General features: G+C 34.4%; 1 protein-coding gene across 1 annotated transcript in view; it reads right to left on the reverse strand.

The window, feature by feature from the left end:
* LRPPRC (leucine rich pentatricopeptide repeat containing) overlaps positions 1 to 22,619 on the reverse strand; it is a 110,970-nt gene that overhangs the window by 50,325 nt on the left and 38,026 nt on the right. The window contains exons 14-23 of the mRNA XM_068564404.1: positions 19,544 to 19,610; positions 9,520 to 9,547; positions 7,689 to 7,746; positions 6,510 to 6,616; positions 6,219 to 6,296; positions 5,444 to 5,488; positions 4,969 to 5,082; positions 3,820 to 3,950; positions 3,023 to 3,108; positions 1,399 to 1,606 (exon numbers count right to left, since the gene is read on the reverse strand). Of these exons, the coding sequence (XP_068420505.1) occupies positions 1,399 to 1,606; positions 3,023 to 3,108; positions 3,820 to 3,950; positions 4,969 to 5,082; positions 5,444 to 5,488; positions 6,219 to 6,296; positions 6,510 to 6,616; positions 7,689 to 7,746; positions 9,520 to 9,547; positions 19,544 to 19,610 (922 nt within the window). The remainder of the gene's footprint in view (positions 1 to 1,398; positions 1,607 to 3,022; positions 3,109 to 3,819; positions 3,951 to 4,968; positions 5,083 to 5,443; positions 5,489 to 6,218; positions 6,297 to 6,509; positions 6,617 to 7,688; positions 7,747 to 9,519; positions 9,548 to 19,543; positions 19,611 to 22,619) is intronic.

Here is a 22,619-nt window from a genome sequence, read left to right on the forward strand (position 1 = left end):
TATTTGTAAGATATTTTTTCTACCATGGCTTCATTTTCATTGTTAATTATTTTATTTTTGCCCAATGGTGGAGGAGGGCCTAATTCTTCTGGGCACTGGGCCCATTTCTTTCAAATCCCTATGCAGAGCTCCACATGCAATTTGCAGAGACGGGTCTTTTAAACAATCAAAAAAATTCTAGGAGGAAGCATATTAATTATAGGATTTCTATATAAAGTTGGCTGTGAACATGAGAACTCAATAACACAATAATTGTTTGAATCACTATTTCTTTAAAAAGATGTAATGCTGAGATTGTGGAGGTTAAGATTTAGCTAAATCATATAAGTTGATAAACTATTTTTTGATTGGATGGCAAAGAAATTATTTCATAAAACATTTATGTGCATGTATGTGTGTGCATATATATATATATGTATACACATATTTCCTAACAGAGTTAAAAGAGATGTTTTTATTCCACATTTTAAATTCAATACTAAATCATTCATTATAGTCAATTAATTATACCCCCTAATAAATAAAGAAAAACTACCAGAAATGTGGGAAGAATATGAGAACCGTTAAGATTTATCTTTTACTTTTCTCCGGACACTGATACGGCAACATCCAAACTAAAATTAGAAAATCACAATCACAAAATAAGCAGATTAAAAATTGCATTAAGCCATGGAAGAGATGACAAAGAGGTAAGATCTGAGAAATTTTTTAAAACGGAAAAGAAAAACAAACACAAAGAGAAAAGAATAAAGGATACTTTATCATCTTACTAAAATGTTTCACTCATTACAAGAGAGTAGGCTGACTTCATGATTTGCACTGGAAAAAATACCTTAAATTGGGCACCAACATGAACATTCCAAATGTAAAAATTTTCAAATTCAGTAAATCTCACCCTATTAACAAAATTCATCTTCTTCCCACAAGACACAGAGACATCTTCTACAATATTTATCAAAGCTAGAATAACTACTGTATTGGTATATGCAATTAAAATACTACATGGAGGAAAGGAGCAATGAAGAGACGCTGCCACATCATTACCTGAATAACAGTCATGAAGCATAAAAGCCCTAGAGAATCCTTCTTTCTTATATTTGTTAGTAATTAACACAAGGCTCAAAACTGGGAAGAACTAGATTTGGCTTCATGTAATATCATCACATGCCCCACACAAAAAAAATCACCATAGATCATTCCATTGAGAAGTAATCCACAGGACCAGAGGGCTGCTGGTGATTTTAAAGGTCACCTACTCCACAGAAGTCCTCTTATTCTGTGGCGAATAACCTCCAAGGCTTCCACAGCACCGCAGAGAATTTACAAAGTATAATCCCCAAATGATTAGATTCATTCTTTCAATGCCAACATTTAAAACTGAAAATTCAATTAACTTACTTTTCCAGATACAGGGTGACCAATGGGGAACTTAAGGTGGTAGATGGTTTTGCTAACCCTAGAGTCACGATGGCTTCATGCAACTGTTTTACTGTTTCAGTTTCACCTCTTAAAGCTGCGCCATTTAGGATGTGGAAAAAGGACAAGACTGTTGCATCTTTGATAAGAACATCCTTCTCTTTCATCTCCTTTAGAATGTTAATAGCATCTACAATGAAGCAGCACAAAAGACCCTTAGGTAATTTCATGTAGGGAAAACAAACTGCTATTAAAACAGCATTTCAAGCCCAGCAGGAATGTAAATTCTAGTGTATAATGCCGATTTCAAGTTAATTACTACTTGCATTTCTAAACGAGACTACAATTATAAATCCACAATAGCATGGTTTTATCATTTCCCTGCAACTTTGACTACAAATTATAGATAGGGACTGTGTGCCCACTCTGCACCACATAACCCTGTACTGTCTGCCCTATAGCTGTAAGATCCTCCTAAATGGATGCTTTTATCATTCACAGCTAACATCTGCTAAATCACACCATTGTTTCTTCAGCAGATGGCTTGTCAGGAGGCCAGATAATAAAGATGTGTTTACACTGTATATACAGCCAGACTAATGGTCTGATACCGATAGGGCCTGTTTGCTATGTCGATACTAATTAGCCAAGCAGAGCCAATGAAAGCTTTCCAAAAGACTGCATGTTAATACATTAGATTCATTAAGCTTCATTAGGAAGGCAGAAACAAACATTTTAGGATATGGAATAAGTGCATTTTTATAATGTTGTTCTTAATTATTGCACAGACAAAATGTTTTGACCGCTTTACAGAAAATGATTTTTAAAAAGCAGGCTAATCGTCATAAAGAATTTTCTGTGTTAGAAGGGTTTCCTAGGAAAAAATTCAATGTTCAAATCAAATATTTTCTCCACACATTTTTCACTATAAAGATTTTTTTTAAATCTTCTCTAGGAATAAAAGGAAGAGAGGGAGGTTAAAAAAAGAGTTTCAAAATAAAGCCCAATGAGAAAGTTAAGAAACAAGAAAAGAGTAAGAATAAATTATCAAGTGTAATTATATTAGCCTTAGCATTATCTCAACTACGAGAAAATTAGAGTATGTACATCAACAATATGATCAGCTAGGCTCTCCCTGCAAACTTCTATGTAAAACCTTATTAAAGTATACATTTTGTTAAGGTTATTAAAAGTGAAGACAAAGACTCCTGCAAAATTCATATTCTTGAATAAAGGTTATATTTATAGGTTTTATGTTCAGCCTTCTAACGTTCTTAAGCAAAAACAAAGCCATTAGTGCAGGCATATAGGCAAATTGTGCCATAAGTCATGATCTTCAAACTCAATCCAAACAGCAATGCGAATAAAAACTAGCTGCAGAAATGCAAAAAGCACTGAGCTGTGCAAATGTAAATGACAAGCTTGCCAATCCATTAAAACTAATGGCCTACACTGTCCACGCAGCTCTGGTTGGATTCACATGCAAATTTGTATGCAAAGTGTTCAAGCACTTTGCAAGACATGATATACCATTAATATCAATTCACATGTTATTCCAGTGGCAAGATACTTGCATCACACGTTTCCTTTATGTGCTGACGCTTACCTTGGAGCTTGCCATGTTTTCCCAATACTTTTACAAGTCTAACATACTTGCTGGTATCAAGGACAGCAGAAGAATCTAAACGGTCACTAAAAATTAAAGCCATATTTATATTATGTTAGAAGTTGTTTAACTGTTAAAAGGACTGCAATATCTACTTGATCACTTTTCAGAAACTCATCAGAGTCTGAACTGTTATTAACATTGGCCTCTATAATTTAGTTAAGGTTTATTTTTGAAGCCATATACAAATCCACATGTAATTATATTCAAAGTGACGAAGTAAAAATCTAACACTACATATATATTGCATCTTTCCATCTGCAAATGACACTAATACGGAACTCTTTTGCTTCATGGCACTTAAGGTGATTCTAACTTTGTCATGAATACTGAAATACCCCCGAAAGACATATTTTTATTTGGTAAATCTATCAGGATGGGAAACCAAAGATACCTTAGAAATGGACAGAATTTTGTTTACACTACAGTACAGAAAGTGGAATATTTAACAAGCTTTATAAAATAGTTACCATCACCACTGCTGTCATATGCAGTTGTATAATCAAGAGGAAAAAAACTTTGGCTTTAAGGAATAGAACGTCTTATCATACTTAAACAAAGACTCCTTGCTGAAAACAAGCCATAATTACTCATTCTTATAGTATGAAATTTCAAAAACACAAAAGAGAATTTTTTAAATTCACATTATATGAGAGTAGTATTCAATCTACATGATCCATCAAGGACTGTATATCAGCATACATGCTGATGATTTGTTTCAGTGCCAGGGTACTCACAATTCTCGTTTCAGGTTCAATGCCTCTTCTGCATTATCATGTCGACAGCACAAATTTACTAAAGAGGCATAGCCACCGATAACCATATCTGATTCATATTTTGCTTTCAATTCAAGAGCTTTTTGCATGTTCTAAAATAAAGGACGGAAGTGAAAAAGAAATAAGAAATTAATATAAAAGTAAAATAAAATTTCTAGTTGCAATGTTCAGAGTGTAAAAAAAGTTAATAGTACTTTTAAAATAAATGGATTCATGTTATTCACTTCACCTTGCTCCCAGGTATTTTTATTTGCCTTTTGAAAAGCAGGAAAAGATATATATATGTGGGGTTTAAAAGATTTGTTATCCACACTGCAAAACAGGCCACTATGCCAAATTTGATGTTTTAAGGTTTGGGTATTGTATTATAAAAAAAAGACTTCCAGATTAAATACGTACCAAGTGAGCCCTTACTCACCGTCCAATTTCCATGCACAGAAATATCTATCATTGCAACGTTCCTCACAGTCTAGTTCAATATCCAAGTAATGTAAGGAAATATTTTAGAATTTAATAGTACCATGTTATAACCTTAAAGTCAGCTGTTATTTTTGTTCCCCTAGAAACACAGGCATAAAACCAAATGATACTGAACTAGAAACTGAAAAAGTCTAGTGATATACCACAAATTGCAGACGCACACTAAAATGAACACAAAGTACAGCTGGATGCCTGATGAAAAAAGGCAAGAGACCCTTTATCTCAGAAAGACTTTTTTCCAGCAGGAAAATGGAATTTCAATCCCTGCATTAACAACCCAGTAATATTTGACTTGCAAATGACTACTGCATGTATCAGTTGCTTGACAATCTAGATATAAGAGACCGGAGCCATGGCTTGAAAGGACATTTGGCATGTATGATAAACCTATCATGGCTGTTACTATCATTCACTTTGCAGGTTATTGTAAACAAACTACAGCAACTGGAAAACATGCCATTCAAGGTGTAGCTGAAATTAGCTAACCTTTCATTTAATTGCATTCTTCACAGACATGATGTATAATAATTAATTGTAAAAATCATAAATATTATATTTGGCTTTGCTTACTTTTCTCTATAAAGAATTTTTTTTTACCTTAATAGCATATTTGGAATAGTTAAAAGTTACCTCTTCTGAACACAGCATTAATATGAGTTGCTTTAGGACATCTCCTATAGGTTGATTTTCAGCTTTTAGTTTTTCAAGCTTAGACTCCAAATCAGATGATGTAGGCTGCGTAGTCTACAGAAATGCAAAGAAAAAAGAAGGAAAGAAATTTCCTATAAAGAAAATGCACCCTTTGTCACTCTTCCCTTTAAACTGACCTTTCCTAAATGTCATAAATGCTATCATGGATATTAATCTGGGGATCTGGGGATGGACTCCAGGGGTTTATAAAGCTCCTGAGATTATATGTAAATTTCTTAGATATGTCGATTTTTTTGAGATATGCTGATTTTTCTGAAATAGCTTTTACCAACTTCTTAGAGGTACACTGATGACAAAAATGTTAGGAACCACTGGTTTTATAAGGACACAGTCTAGAACTCTCATTAAATGTGGTTATTATAGCATGTAGAATCTACTCAAAAAGCCTACTTACTTTTCGAGAGTCTGTCTTCTCTCTTTCAACCAACATATTAACATCCTAAAATTGGGGATTTAAATTAGAATCAGAAAACATGTGGAAAATATATTAGCAAATGTCAAAAGCATATTTTGGAAATTTCATTTCATTTTACTGTTATTTTTCCATCTTCCAAAATTTTCCATAAATTCTGTTCATGCTTTATAACCACTGTAATAAATACTTTAAACACGTTCTTCAATATATAAACAGCATTTACCAGCAATCAATGAAAAGCCTTATTTTAAAGGTTGTCATTTAAATAAACTTTTGGCCAAAAGCAACATATTTGGGCTTCCCTGATGGCGCAGTGGTTAAGAATCCGCCTGCCAATACAGGGGACACGGGTTCAGGCCCTAGTCCGGGAAGATCTCACGTGCCACGGAGCAACTGAGCCTATGCGCCACAACTGCTGAGCCTGCGCTCTGCAGCCCGTGAGCCACAACTGCTGGGCCTGCGTGCCACAACTACTGAAGCCCGTGTGCCTAGAGCCCGTGCTCTGCAACAAGAGAAGCCACTGCAATGAGAAGCCTGCGTGCCACAACGAAGAGTAGCCCCTGCTCGCTGCAACTAGAGAAAGCCTGTGTGCAGCAACGAAGACCCAAAGCAGGCAAAAATAAATAAATAAAATAAATTTTAAAAAAACAAAACAAAACAAGAAAAACAAAAGCAACATATTTAAATAAAATTTTAACATGCTTTTATATATAAATTAAGCATTTAAAAAAGTTGATTACTGTTTCACACACACCTTAATCAATTCAGGAACATGGTAGCTATCCAGCAGATTACGAATGCCTCTGTAGATATTTTCAGGAATTTTTACATTCTGTGCAAAGGGAAGGGAGGAGAAAAAAAAAACTGAGTTTTAGACAACCAAACTGAGATTTGTCTAACAGAAATTATCTCAGACATAATTTAAGTCTCCAACTCATCTATGTCATTGAGAAGTGGTCTGGTTGTACTTAAAAGCAGCAATTTCAAATCTAATAGATACATGTCAGGCAGGACAGGCATTATATAGCAAAAAATGAAATGGTACCATCTCCATCAGCTGATGGAAGTATTGTCTCAAACGCTCCTCCTTGGCCTGTACCTCTGAGTCACTCATGCTGTCAATCAAGTTATAAAGAAAATAGCCAACAGCTTCTGTGGAAAAAAACAAGAGAAAGCATTCCACTAAAATTACTGAGACTGTCATGTTATCAAGATTAATTTATAAGAAATCATTTTGGTGTGAGATGTCACCCTGATGAGAGGCTCTGAAATGGCAACAATGATCACTGAGGCATAGAGATTATGTGGTTTGGGAGCACATATCTAACTGGTGAGTGAAAGGAATATTAATTATTTTCAGACCTAGTGACAGCTTTTCAGTACTGAATCTTACTTCAATCTATTTTTTTCCACCACTCTGTGACAGAAGTTGTCCTGCCCAAGGCCTTACCCCTTTCCTGTCCAAATCACAAATAGTGAGAATAAATAAATGCCTTGTACACATTTCTATACTAATTTTTTGGTGGGCAATACTTAGGGAAACATAAAATTAGAGAGGATTGTTAAATGTTGAGTATAGAAAGTTAAATAATTTTAATAAGCAGATACAGTAATCCTGTGGAGAGCTGCCTATTAGCCAATGAAAAACTGAGATTAACAAAGATGTTTTGTAACAACAGTAATTTTCCTATGCATTCAAGCATAAAATGCATAGGGCATGTGTTAATACCTAGGATAGAAAAATACGAACTTTCAAGAAGGGTACCTTCTTACAGAAACCCATATATTCTAGGCTTTATTACGTGAAAACAAAAATCATTAAATGTCAAATAATATATTTTGGGTAATAAATTATATTTAAGTGGAAAAATCTACAAGACCGCTTTACTATTTTATATGTTTGATTATACTGGCAAAACATTAAAATCACATAAACATGAAGGATTACTAATTTTTAAGCCTATTTTGATTGATTCTATAAGAAGCATTTCCTCAATATCTAAAAAAAAAGCCCTCCCAACCCTCCCTTTAAAAAAACAATTATGATAAAACCAAACACCTCATAGATCTCAAAATGTTGTGGTTATCAATATAAAGATTTATAACCAAATGTTTTCAAATTTCACTTTCAAAAAGAAAATGTTTACTGTAATCCTTCTAGTCCATCATTACATAGAAGAATGGATTTGTGGATAAGTTACAATCATCGAAATTGAAACGCTACCCGTTGGTCCTGGAGGCTCCTGGCAATAACGTCCATCCTTGTACAACAGTTCTGTTATCTGGTAAGACAGAAAATGCGTGCATTGCAGCAAGAGAAGCAAACAAGAACAAATACAATCTGAAATTGAATTCTTGAAATAATAAAGCCTCTCCCCAGTAAGGTGTTATTCTGTATCATAGTAATTCAACACCATCCCCACCTGCCAAGGAGATTGTTTCATTTTTAAATAATAGGTTTGTCTTTTAAAAACAAAAACAAAACAAATCCATGTTGAAGGAAAACTGCAATGTTTCATGAAATGTCACTAAGAAAGCCTCTAAACTCATCTGTTTATATACTGTTTTAAATAAACTGTTATAATAGGAAATAGCTTATGGAAATTATCAACCAATGTTATTTGTCATTGTATTGTTTTTGGTCTTGTTGAAATTGGTCCAGTTTCCTCCTTTTAAATGAAGTTTTACAGAAATAAGAAAGTAAAATATCCTGAACCACTAAATAACTTTTTTTTTTAAGTTTTTCAACATTTTCCCAGTCATTTTAATGGCATTAAAACAAAAGGGGGTCGAAAGTTCTAACATGTTTGTTCTCATTGATTCTTATAAACTGAATACACAAAAACTAAAGACTTACTCATCAACATTAATTCTGCCCACAAAATTTCAATTTAAAAAATTAAAATATGTATTTTATGATGAAAACGATTACAAAACCTACATACAGTACTGACATCTAACTTCTGAACACAGTACTTGACTATATATCCACAGGCAGAAGATAATAAGAAAGGAACATAGTTTTCTGAAGTGATATGAGTTAGGAATTCTGAATTACTTCATGTGCATACTACGACTGAACTTATTTGTTCTTTAAATAGTGCCTGGCACATACCGTTAAGTATTAACAACTCAAACTACAGCAGCTTCTTCAACTATTTATTTTCTAATATGGAAAATTAGGCAAAACTGACCATACCCCACTTCACTCCACCATGAAATCATGCTGCTGTTAATAGCAATTCAAAGGTTAAGGTAGAAACTGTTCAAAAGCAAAGCAAAACAAAACAATCCTTACCTACAAACTGTTTTTTAACCAACACAGACATGTGTAGAAGGTAGACAATAAATTCTACCAGAAGTTGTAGCCATACATCAGACATGACAGCCAAATTTAACACCAAATTTTGAACAAAGACACATTTAATAAACCAATGAAAAATCTTTCTAGTCAAAAAATTAGTTCTAAATATAAATATCTCAACCATATATTATAACTGACTATATAGTTTGAATGGCAGTTTAAGTAATACTAAAAACAGAACTGAATGAAAATAAGATTTTTAAAAATATTTAAATTGGGAATTCCAATCAATAATGTGCATTCTGATTTTATTAAGCTACAAATATTCTTGTAATTCAGCATAAGGATCATTGTACTTCCTGCATAAAAGCAGTTAACTTCTTAAAAAGATAGCAGTTTAAAATTAATTTGTGTATCATTCATATATATACATATAGACTACACTTACACAAACATATACAGACATGTATATATTTTTAAAAATAATTATTAAATCTGTATGGTTACTGCAATAATGTTAACAGTTGTTTTTTGGAAAAGTTGAAAACCTTAATGAAGAATTTAGGACAAAGTAAAGGATCACTTCAATAATAAATTTCATGCTCCAGGAAAGCAGTTTTAAGACTAAAACGACAAACTTCAAGATTCTAAATTCACTTAATTTATAATGATACATGACAAATATATGAAGCTATTATAACTTTTGCTTTTTATATACCATGTTATGATTTGCAATATTAGGAATACTTACCTTGCTCCAAAGGTTTATATTCATAGACCTGCAGGGGGCAGCAAAGGATTAAAAATAAACCCAAAAGTTTAAAAAACATTTTTAAGTTAAAAGACACTAGCAATTATTATATGCAATGCATATAGATCAAAGCCCTAAAAAAAATAAGTAAATAAGTGTTTCCAAAGTCAAGGTGAATTTTCAGGGCAAGGTAATTTAGAAAGATTGACTCTCATTTACTTTGAACCCTCAAAATAAAGAGATTTACTGATTCTTGCTCTTGCTCTGACTCAAGAACAAGAATCAGTAAATCTTGGGGTCCCAGTTTGATGGAGCAGGATATTTGCATGGTCTCAAGTGTCTACCCAAGACTGCTTATTACTTGTAATGGTAAAGACAGTAACCACATAATGGAGAAATCAAACCAGTATCTTCACTGAGTGATCAAAATTAACACCACTAATGAGATGCTGATGGACACATTTTAGATTTAATTCCCTGAGAAGGACAGAACATCATTCCTGCGGTATTCCAATCAGGGATGTAACATGAAACTAATCATGGGGAACCATCATGAAGAACATTCTAGAAAATAACCGGCCTGTATTCTCCAAAACTATTAATGTCATAAACGACAAAGGCTGAAGAACTGTTCCAGATCAGAGAAAATTAAAGAGAAAAGACAACTAACATCCGTCCCTGAACTGGATTCTGTTCTGGAGGGAGGAAAATAAAAAAAATTTTTTTAATTTAAAAAAGAGAGCGAGAAAGAGAAAATAATTGATAAAACTGGTATATGAGCTATATTAGATAAAAATATTCCATCAATGTTAAATTTCCTGAATTTGTCAACTATGATGCAGTTGTGTTAAGGGAACATCTTTGTTCTGTGCAATTATATACTGACGTATTTAAGGATAAAGGGTCATGACATATGCAACCTAAGCCCAAATAGTTCCAAAAAATTAAAATTTATATATACATGCATGTATAAATAGATGGAGAGAATGTATAATGTCAAAAAATGCTAAAAGTTAATAAATGGGGTATATAAAAGTTCTCTGTACTACTCTTGTAATTTTCTATAAATCTGAAATTATTTCAGGAAAGCAAAAAGAACGGCTCACCCAAATTCTGACTGTTTAAATGAAAAATCATTTACAAAACTGGGTAACCAATGAACCCTAGTCTTATACTATTTAAGCTTTGTAAACTTAATGTCTATAAGCTTTGTATATTTAGTTCAAACACAGAATCTACTTTAAGAAGACTAGTACGTTTTAATGATAATTTTACAATGCGAATATGATTTATATATTTATTATAATTATGTATATTATACTTAACATTGTAAAATACCCACAAAATTTACAGGCCTTTTTAAACCTATACCCACAAAAATTCATAGCCCTCTTTAAACTTGAGGTTGGGAAGTTTAGGGTGGACTGTTTTGGTATAGTGAGTTAATAAGGCACTTATTTTAACTTTAAAAACATTCAGAATGAACTACTGACACACGTGACTACTTGGATGGATTTCAGGGACATTACGCTGAGTGAAAAAAGGCCAATCTCAAAATATGATATACTCTATGAGTCCAGTTATATAACCTTTGCAAACTAAAATTATAAAAATTGAGAACAAATTAGTGGTTGCCATAGGTTAGGGATGGTGGATGGGAGATAAAGAGGTACTGGGGGCAGGGGGTAATTTGTAGTGATGGCATAGTTCTGTATCTTCACTGCAGTAATGGTTACACAAATCTATACGTGTGATAAAATGAGATGTAACCATTGGGGGAAAATGGATGGAGAGTATACAGGCCCTTTGTGTCCTATCCTTGCAACTTCCATGACTCCACAATTACTTCAAAACAAAAAATAAGAACATGTTCCATGCCCCTCTAGAATCCTCTGCCTTATGATAAAATCATCCCTCCTACTAAAGCACATTAAGAAAAAGTTTTGAAAAAGATGAAATCTCATTCATAAGTGGGGAAAAAAATGTTTACGAAGCCCTGCATTTAATAGTGTTTCTTCCAATTTTGGAAAAAACTCTTCGAGTAATCAGTTAGCAGAAGACATGATAAACTGACCCAAAAATTGTCTGACCTAAAAATTGTATCTCTAGGCTGAACTGGAAGACAACCTCTCAACTGTTACAAGAAAGCTTTTCATCTCATCCATCCACTGATTACACAGCAGCCTCCTCCGACTACTTGACACTTCCATATGTTTAAAAAAAAAATTTTTTTTTTTTTTTTTTTTTGGCCAAATAGTAAGTGAAAGAAGAGTGAGCACTCAAAATATGAAGATACGGACTTCCCTGGCAGTCCAGCAGGTAAGATTCCGCGCTCCCAATGCAGGGGGCCCGGGTTCGATCCCTGGTCGGGGAACTAGATCCCGCATGCACGCCACTACTAAGAAGCCCACATACTGCTACTAAGAATCCCGCATGCTGCAACTAAGAAGTCCACACGCCGCAACTAAAGATCCCTCATGCCGCAACGAAGATCCTGCGTGCTGCAACTAAGACCTGGCGCAGCCAAACTAATTAGTTAAAAAAAAGAAGATAAAATGCTGTGCAGTGAAGAATAAGATACAGTAAAAGTTTATATTGATAAAAAAGTCAGGCATCTTTTTTGGTTAGGCTAGAATCTGCTTTAATTCCAAGAAATCTGAACCTGTAGATAGATGCTTCCCACACCTAAGGAATTGGGGTAGGGGGTGGTGGTGCTGGGGAGGAAGGTGGGGATAAGGGGAGTAGGGAAATCAGTTTGCAAGGACTCGAGAAGCCAATGCCCAAAAGTGTACAATTAATATTGTCACTTAATAGTGGCAAGATTTGCAGTGGTTTGTCATCTGTCCTGTACCATGGACCCCTTTGGGAATTTGGTGAATTCGTTTTCTCAGTTACTGTTAGTTTTGTAAGGTGTGATAACGTTACAGTGGTTGTTTTATTTAAAGTAAGTTCTGAGGTATATACGAGACAGAATGACAAGAGGTCCATAATTTTAAACAGTCTAGGGGAAAAAAGGGGGGTGGGGGTGGGGAAGGAATAAATGAAACAAGACTGACCAAATCTTAACTGTTGAAGCTGGGCAGTGGCTACTTTGGAGTTCTACTTTCGTGAATGACTGAAAGCTCCATAATGAAAAATAAACACATACCATCTCTGGTCTAAATTCTGTATCTCTGTTCTAACTCTCAGCATTAATAAACTGGGCTTTCTTTTTAAGAAAAGCTACTTTAATCATATTTTTCATCAAACATCAACTTAATGTAGAACAAAAAATATTCCTAGGATAGTAAATTGCCATCAAACCTGGCATGAAGTACCTAGGGAAGGCATAGAGGCAAACTTTCAAAATTGTACGTACACATATCTAAAATAACTGAAAATGACTAAAAGCACTACCTTGAACATGAAGCTTCATGACAGATGGCACAGGTCCAGAAAAAACAAACTAAAAAACCCCATACAGAAATCTTTTAAACTAAGCTGTGTGAAGGATAGTTAACACTTCTTCATCACACACGCAATCCCTGCAATCTGGCTTCTGGCCCCAAACCTCCACTGAAAGTACTCTTACTATTACCACTAATCTCAATTCAAAATTCAACTAACACCTTTTGGTCCCCTTTGACTAAGTTTTGAGATTTGTGCTGTTGATCATTCCCTGCCATTCTTCCAGTGATGCTACTCAATCTGTTACCGAAATTCTCCTGCCCTAGGTGCTCCTTAAAAACAATCCTCTGTACTAGCTTCCAAGTGCATTATATTTTTTAATTTTTAAGACAATCCTGCAAGTAGGTATTTAAATTCCTTGTTTCACAGAAGAAGAAACAGACTCAGAAAGGCTAAGTTTAGAATTATCTTCACCGGAAGTTCCACAGGCACCTAAAAGGATCCCACGAATTGCTGATTATCTCTTGCTGTTGTCCTATTCCCCCACCTACCCTTACGGTCCCCTTTTCTCCCCGCTTCAAATATCCATTGTCAGTCTTACCTTCATTATGTTAATCTTTCAGTGGCTGAAAGCCATGACTCAAGGTCTAAACTTCATAACTTAGAATGAGATCATTTGTGAAGAGCCCCAGGCTACCATTTTGGCTTTATTTCTTGCCATTATTTCATGCGCAACCATTATGTCAATCTATCATCAGGTTCCCAAATGCACTGTTCTCTCAGCTTCAATGCCTTTGCCTGGAATGCCCTTCCTTCCCCTGGGCAAATGCTTATTCATCCTTTAACCTCAGTTCAGCACCTTCTCTACACATCTTGCCCTGACCCATCCCTCCCCTAACCTTGGAAGAAAGAGACAGTGATTCAGTTATATATATATATATTCTTTTTTGTATTCTTTTTCATTATGGTTTATTACAGGATATTGAATATAGTTCCCTGTGCTATACAGTAGGACCTGTTGTTTATCTCTTTTATATATAGTAGTTTGCATCTGCTAATCCTAAACTCCTAATTTATTCCTCCCCCCATTTCACCTTTGGTAACCATAAGTTTCTTTTCTATGTCTGTGAGTCTGTTTCTGTTTTGTAAATAAGTTCACTTGTATCATATATTAGATTCCACATATAAGTGATATATGATATTTGTCTTTCTGACTTACTTCACTTAGCATGATAATCTCTAGGTCTCTCCATGTTGCAGCAAATGGCATTGTTTCATTCTTTTTATGGCTGAGTAGTATTCCATTGTGTGTGTATGTGTGTGTGCGCGTGTCTATACACCACATCTTCTTTATCCATTCAGATAGTATCTTCTCTATATATTCATAATTATCAAGACAAGTTTGCAGTTGCTTTCCTATTTTCTGGTACCTAATTAACAAGTTGGGGGCAAGAAGATTCCTATTCATTCTTGAATTACCTATTACCTCACAGTCCCAGCCCTTAACACACACTAAGAGCTAATATTTCCTGAGTACTCACAAACTGTACTTCATGAAGTACTTCCCTTCTCCTTGTAAAAATGTCATGAGTGGGAGCCTCACTGGCTGACTGAAAAGAGGAACTTAACACCTGGCACTTAACTTGGTTGACTGTGACAGGGCTAGTGTCAGAAACTTGACTTTTGTCAACATGTGAAAGGCAGCTCTGCTCCAATGGTACAGATTCCTACTTTGTCAAGTTCAAACTCTTGCCACTGGGTCAGAAAAATTTCTCCTTATATCACAGAACTCTTTATCTATGGACTACGAAGACTTAAGTGCCTCCAAGCCAATTCTCAAACATTTCTCTTTTTGGTATTTGCCAACCAAATTCTGAACTATCTTCAGCGACATTTTGTCTCTTAGAAGTGACTCAATATTTCTGGGGTGGAGTTTTCAGTAATATACAAAATGTACACTGCCTTCTTTCTCATTTGAACTTTGTTCAGCTGGTGCTATTGTTAAGAGGAAAGAAAGTCTTATTCATACTAAACATATTCTTGCCCTGGATTTGACGGAAGAATTCACTAACTTAACCAGAGTAAATGCCCTTTCAAATACTTTAAAATAGCTTTATTATTTTTTTTTAATTTGAAAGTAAAAATTCCCTACTAACCTTGAATAATCTCACCCTAACTAATAGCAAAACTGAATTTTAAACATTTTATATAGGTGACTTCGCCTCTATAGGCTACCAATTTGGTTTATACATTGGGAAACTTTGGGAAGGCATGACACTTAATTGGTATTCAATGACCATCTCCTGAGCTTATCAATTTACAGAAACACTAGCTTGCCACTTAAACACCACTCAAACACCACTCCCAGAATATATGAAGAAAATAGTGTTGGTCTTTCAAAAATATTGTGGGATAGCGTAAAAAATTAATCTGGGCCCAAACAGGTTACAGAACACATGGGAGGAACTACTGCCTCTTGGACCATGGATCTACCACTATTAGGCAGATAATACTAAAGGCAGATAACTTTTTCAAAAATTGCATTCCAATACCAAAATGCACATCCAAGTTTCCCTTAGAATTAGCTAAATTGACTATGCTATCTCATTTAAAGTTTTATAACTATGAATAATTTTTTTGGTAACTTTAAGTGAATCTCTTATGGGCTAATCCTTATAGGAGCTGCAGGACTCTACCGGCAATACCAATCAGTTTGGTTTTCAGAACAGCTTTCAGTCACTCAGCCAATTCTAAAGTTGCCAGAAGGGTACAACAGGACCCTGAGAAGCATGTGATAGGTGACCGTTTCAAAAGCTGTACTGAATGTACTGACAAAGGGATTTGAAAATATATATACTATTTGGCTCAGCATCGAATGAAAGAATAGAAGGCTACATTAGTGCCAAGATAATGGACTGTAATGACTATGTTTTGAATTTTTAATAGTTTTGGGGGTGGGAGGAAAAGAAAGAAATTACTTCTAGTCAAATACTTCAAATTTTGCACATTCTTATGATTAATGCCAAATTACCACAACCTGAAACTTTTCGGTATCTACAATAAGAAAAATTCATCAACATAATATAGTTTTAGAACCTACAGATTTAAAATATTTCTCTGGACGGGACTAATTAAAACTTGTTTTTATAGGGCAGACTATCAGAGCAGAGAGACCTTGACAAATAGAGAGCCCTGGAGAACTGCAGAGGGTTGTCCTCAGGCTTCAGCTAAGTACTGATAAGCACATTTGAGTGAAGAAACAATCTGAAGTCCAGGAAACTACCTGAGAACTTTCCAGAAGCTCAAAAAAAGACATTTCCCAGAACCCACACATGGGATTGGAATAGTTCACATTCCTAATAATCTCAAAATACATGGGCTAGCAGACAGAATTATCAGTATTAGGAGGATACTACCTTAATAGCAGGGCTTGACTAATTTAGTGGAAATAATCCTAGACTAAAAGCTGCTCTAGTCCTACCTAACAAGGCACAGAAGCAAGCACTAAGAAAACTGTTCCAAGTAACTTAACACTGTCTCAGAACAAAGCTCAAAAATATTTAGAGGAATTGAAAAAAAAATCCATATCCACCAGCATAAAATCCACATCTGGCATCCAAACAGAAATTATAAACAAGCACAAATGTATGATGCCTGAAAAAAAAATTAATTAACAGAATTAGTAGGCAAGAACATCAAAACATCATTAATATCTCCATATAGAGAAGAAGGAAGAAAGAAGCATGAACGTGATAAGGAGACATGGAAGACTAAAAAAAAAAAAAATCTGAATTTCTAGAAATGAACAATATAACGTCTGAGATTCAAATACATCCTAGATGTATCTCTGCTTCAGCCAGCCTCCACACTGCACAAGTTAGTCTACTTTCTTCAGAATAAAGGACAAGTTCCTTCATGTTTTTAAAAATATTTTACAATCTGATTCTAACCAACACCTCCAATCTCAGCAATAAATACTTGTTGAATTAAAGAGAATGCTCAAAAACAGAGGCAGAAACACAGAATATATAAGGCCTCGATAATTAATTCAACAGTGCTAATCATGTGCCAGGTATTAATATCTACGTGCTGAAGATAGTGCAATAAACCAAACAAACATGGAACTTATGTTCTAATAATCAAAATAGCTACCACAAAATCTTTGTCACAAAATAGGAGCAAAAAAAGATAAGCATGCCCTTATTTAGGACATTTTATTTTTCCAAATTGCAATACATTAGGGTAACTAACTTCCCAGCCCACAATAAACCAGAAACAGCAAATTATTTTAGTGTATGTAGGTTAAGGTAAGTACACTGAAAGTTGTCAAGAGGGACAGTAAAAAAAAAAAAATCTTACAGCAAAGATGACACAAAATTAAAAAGTAGAAACAGAAAACACAGCAACCAGACACACTTACTGGAGAGGTGAGCAGCTCTCCATACTATAATCTTTAAGCCACTAAAAGCTCAATGACTGACCTAGGTATATATCAGAATATGCAATTAGGTTTTTTTCATCATAATGAATCAACTTTATAGTCCAAGCACTTTGTTTAAGAAGTCTAGGATTGGGCTTCGCTGGTGGCGCAATGGTTAAGAATCCACCTGCCAGTGCAGGGGACATGGGTTCGAGCCCTGGTCCGGGAAGATCCCATATGCCGCGGAGCAACCAAGCCCGTGTGCCACAACTACTGAAGCCCGCAGGCCTGGAGCCCCTGCTCCGCAACAAGAGTAGCCCCCGCTCGCCGCAACTAGAAAAAGCCTGCGCTCAGCAACGAAGACCCAACGCAGCCAAAAATAAATAAAATAAATAAATTTATTAAAAAGAAAAAAAGAAGTCTAGGATTTGTGAAATATAACAACTGCCTTTCAAACTGAAAAAAATAATAAAGGTAAAGAAGGAAATACCCATGATCTGGAAGTTTGTATGAAAAACTTGTTTTCAAGTCTTTTGTCAAGGACAATTATATGAAAAGTCACTATATTACATATACTTCATAATGCATTATGGGTTCTTGTTTTAAAATCTGGCTCTACTAGCATTTTTATCTACTTGATTATGTGTTCTGTATTTTTCAAACTTTATTTTAAAGGCACAGACCTTGGTTGTTTTTTTTTCTTTCTTAACTTCAGGAAAACAGCAATTATTTAAATGTATGTAGGTGTATGAGAGGAGTGGAACTGTACTGGCTAAATAAAGAATGGCAACAAGAATCCCTCCTACTTGTTCTGTCTCTTCTTGCCTGCAATGGAGGTTCCGGAGATGTCAACAGAAAACCTAGGGCTTCCATCAACAAACAGTCCAAAAATTACTGGGATCAATATCAGAAGTCATTAACATTATAAACACAGAAAGAATGACAATATTAGAAACTCATCCTTTTGCAACCACCTCTGCTAACAACTGATTCAACAAGGATTACCAACTGCTACTATCACCACTGAGTGAAAGGTGCTAGAAAACAGGGTAGACACACTATCTCAAAGTATCACCCCACAGACGCCTTACTAATTACAAAGGAGATGAGGTTCCTTTGCAAGGAAGAGAAGTGGGGGCCACCAATGTAAGCAAATGATCAAAATTAGCTGATGGCACCAAATTTGGACACCTGACATTATATTCCTTAAGAACTGCCAATCACCTATGAAATATACTTGCTAAAAATGTTCAATCTGAGTCTGATCATGAGGGAAAAATTAGGTAAACACAAAATATGAGAGGGACATTCTATAGAGAAAGAAGCCTCGACTCTTTCTCCACCACCACCAAAAAAGTAAGGAATTGTTTTTAAGAGAATAAAGAGATAGCAATCAAATACCGTGCATGAACTTAACTGAATCCTCAAAAAGTAAAACAGCTATAAAAGAATTTTAGAACAGCTGGGACAATCTTAACACACACTATGTATATTAGTTGATATTACAGTATTGTTAATTTTTAGGAGTGATACTGGTATTGTGATACATAGATGATTACCTTATTCTTAAGAGAGATATATTGAAGGATCCAATATCATGATGTCTACAACTTCAAGGAGTTCAGCAAAAAAGGAGAAAAAGTGTATATATGTATATGTATATGTCCATATGTATATATCAGAGAAAAAGTGTATGAGAGAGAAAGCAAGTCAATATGGCAAAATATCAACAATTGGTGAATCTACGTAAAGGGTATGTGAGTATTTCCTTTACCACTCTTTCAACTTGTCTTTATGTTTGAATATTTTCAAAATAACAAAATTGGGAGAAAAGGTCATTAACATTCCCTGAGCACACCGAGGAGGAGAGTTGTATTACACTGAATAAAAGTCCTCTTGTAATTAAACGCTCAAAGTATAAATCAAATATACATGCAAATTTGTCTATAACTCCAACTCGCCATTTTCAAAGAGTGCTTTCTTTTTTTGAAACAAGACCTCTACCAAATCAGTATGAATTTCTTGGAATAGATGATAAAAAAAAGGCAGCCTAAACTCACAACTACTTAGTAGGAAGAATAAAATAGATAAGGTTATTTCAGGTAACTAGTATACTGGAAGATAAGAATATCCGTTTCTTTCCTCACACAGTAGGTCAAAAAGACAGGAGAAATCAGTCTATATTCAGGCAAAGATTATATAAGGTGATCACCTTACCTCCTAAAGCCTAGAATTAGGCTGCCTCTCAATGAAGCAAATGAGAAAGGCAATGTATTTGATTCCACTGCAAAAGAAAATAATCATCATGAAACCCCAGACCAAAACCAAAAACTTAAATTATCAATTTATTTGAAAGCACATTTATACCAATACCTTTCAGTTTTCATCTGGGAAATATTATTTTAAAAATGGAAAAGTTTTCATACAAAGTTAATTAGAAATTACAGAAATACATATTGGCAATATAAGCTATCCTTTTAAAACACTTTACTTCATTTACATAAATCTATACAACTAATGAATTTATAAATATTCTTTTGTATAAATGGCAATAACTAATCTACCAGCATACTCAAAGTCAGTCTGGTACACATACCAAGGCTGTATGTTACTGGACAACATGGCACTATGAAGGGAGAGACTGTAACTACCCTTTAAAGACAGAAGATGAGGGGGAAAGTTCTTTTCTGAGAGTGGTGTTGGATTCTGTTGAACCACTCACACTTTCTCATTCTATTTTCCACATGATCTATGATCTGCATTCATGCAAGAGTGACAACCTAAAGTCATAATAACCTCTTTACCTGTTATGTAACTGATTTATACTGATCTTTCACTTTTCGGATGATTTGTTTGCTCTACTATTCATTTTGGTATTTAAGTCTACAGCCTTGTATGTTTCAATGCTGACATTCTAAGCCTGATTTGCTTTAGTATAAGAATCAGGTCTTAATGCATAAGACCTGATTCTCCACGTAATCCTTGCCATAATTAGCTTGGGATAGAATAACAGTAGGCATACCCTGAATTTATTTTTCCCTGTCACTATATTAAAATAGTGCCATGTTATAAGTAATTGTTTTAATCTTTTCAGTATATATGCAAAGTGGCTACTGAATGACTCAAGAGGGATGGAATTAGATAGGAACTCATAGTGGAGGCAAATTCTGAAGACAGAATTAATAAATACAGTTTAGGTAAAGATTAAGATAGCTGGTTAACTTAAAAAACAAAAAACTCATGGGAAAAATCACAGTAGGTTTTAAGATTTGCTCATCTCCCTAAATATGAATAAAAATTTAACCCGCACACCTAAGGAGAAATACTTTAGACTGACTGTTACATCCCTTGAACAGGAAGCATAAGTTTTTCAGTGGTTTCATGTAGCATTTAAAACTCTAAAAATCGTCTCTGGAATGAGCTGTATTTAGTCACTCAGGAATTTTTAAGTGGATACACCACATGCTTTTTGGTAACCTTTAATTTTGCTTGATCAAATTAATTTCCACACCTACAAAATCAAGTGGGAAAATGTTTCTTACTACTCCACAAACTTGATCAAAATAAGCCATTTAATAAGTCAGGGGGATGGAATGTACAGCATGGTGACTACAGTTAATAATACTATATTTCATATGTGAAAGTTGTTGAGAGAGTAGATCTTTGAAATCCTCATCACAAGAAAAAAAATTTTTGTAACCATGTATGTGGACGAATGTTAACCAGACTTACTGTGGTGACCACTTTGCAATATACAGAAATATTGAATCATTATGTTGTACACCTGAAACTAATATAATATTGTATATCAATTATACCTCAATTAAAAAAAAAAAAGACAAGCCATTTACTTTTCTCTACTACCTGCCATTCCTTGTAGTAACCAAAAGTGCCTATCTATAAGCAGCCTACAGGGAATACCAGCAATAATAGAACTAACTGCTCTTCAAAGATCTGTAATTCAAAGGGTGAGGGAGCTGAAATCTTCTTTAGTCTTTAAGTTCACGGCATTTTTCTTTTTCACATTTAATAAACAGCCTCTTGGAAACTTATTTCTAAACTATTCAGATTAGTATTTTACAGAATATTATCAAGTTTTTATTCATTAAAAAGGTGACCAGAAACATCTCAGCAAGCTGGAAGGCTGCTGACAAGAAGCATCTAGTTTCCTTAGCAACAAACAAGTGTGAAAAAATTCAAGAGGTTGACAATGAAGTGGAATGGATGGTATGATAAAGGGAAAAGGCAGCTCTCATGTATCCACCTTATGCACCCAGATTCCTCAGCTAATGCTTCTCTGTTTTCATCTTGTCAGTATGGAAAAATCTATATATTATACAGAGTAGAAGGCAAAATCAATACTCTCGGATAGCAGCCAGCATTAATACTCAACCTTACACTCAAATAACTACACCTCTAACAGTCAACGCTTTCATACTGAACACTTCGCCTTTCCCTTTATAAAAATACAATAAACTATTTTAAATAAACACAGGTAATATATACCAGTAATCTGGTTTTTACAAAGCTTCCACTTACACAATTTGAATATACGTTAATAAAAGCTTAACTTTTAACATTTCAGTGGGCTAGAAGTTGATGTTTGTATATTTATTTTTAAATATCTCTTTCACAAGATCTGAAACACTGTCAAGACAATGCCATAGATATGTTAAAAAAATTAAAATTAAAAAATGTCTAATTTATTAAAATTAAAACAGAGTATAGTGGAAAAATGAGTTTAAGATTAGATGATCTTGGTTCTGACTCAATCACTAACTTTGGGCAAATCATTTAACATCTCTATGCCTTTCTTCATCTATCAATGATGGAAGTTTATTAACATGTGATGAACGTTGTAAAGCACCCTATCATTTATAAGTGTTTGGAAACATTTACTGTGTTTTTAATAATGAGGACTGGGAGATGGCTTCGTGTAACTTAGGGCCATAATAGGCATTAGTTTAGAAAACACTTTCAAAAACAAGATCTCATATGATTCTCACAACTCTCACAAGGTAGACAGATAGGCAATACTATCCCATTTCATAAAATTGAAATAAAAGAACGATACGGATATTTGTTTCAGGTCCCATAATCAGCAGCTTAATTATAAATAGGACCCAAGTCCTCTGGATCCCCAGTCCAACCTAACACCATGTTATCTCCAAGGTCCTATTAACTTTAAAGTTACTTCCAAATTATCTACAAGTTCAACTCATAAACTATCTTATAAGGCTAACTTAAATAAAACATATAAAAACTTCCTTGCTTTTGAGGAAAATACTTTGAA

This window comes from Eschrichtius robustus, chromosome 15 (assembly GCF_028021215.1).
Source record: "Eschrichtius robustus isolate mEscRob2 chromosome 15, mEscRob2.pri, whole genome shotgun sequence".
Taxonomy (NCBI): domain Eukaryota; kingdom Metazoa; phylum Chordata; class Mammalia; order Artiodactyla; family Eschrichtiidae; genus Eschrichtius; species Eschrichtius robustus.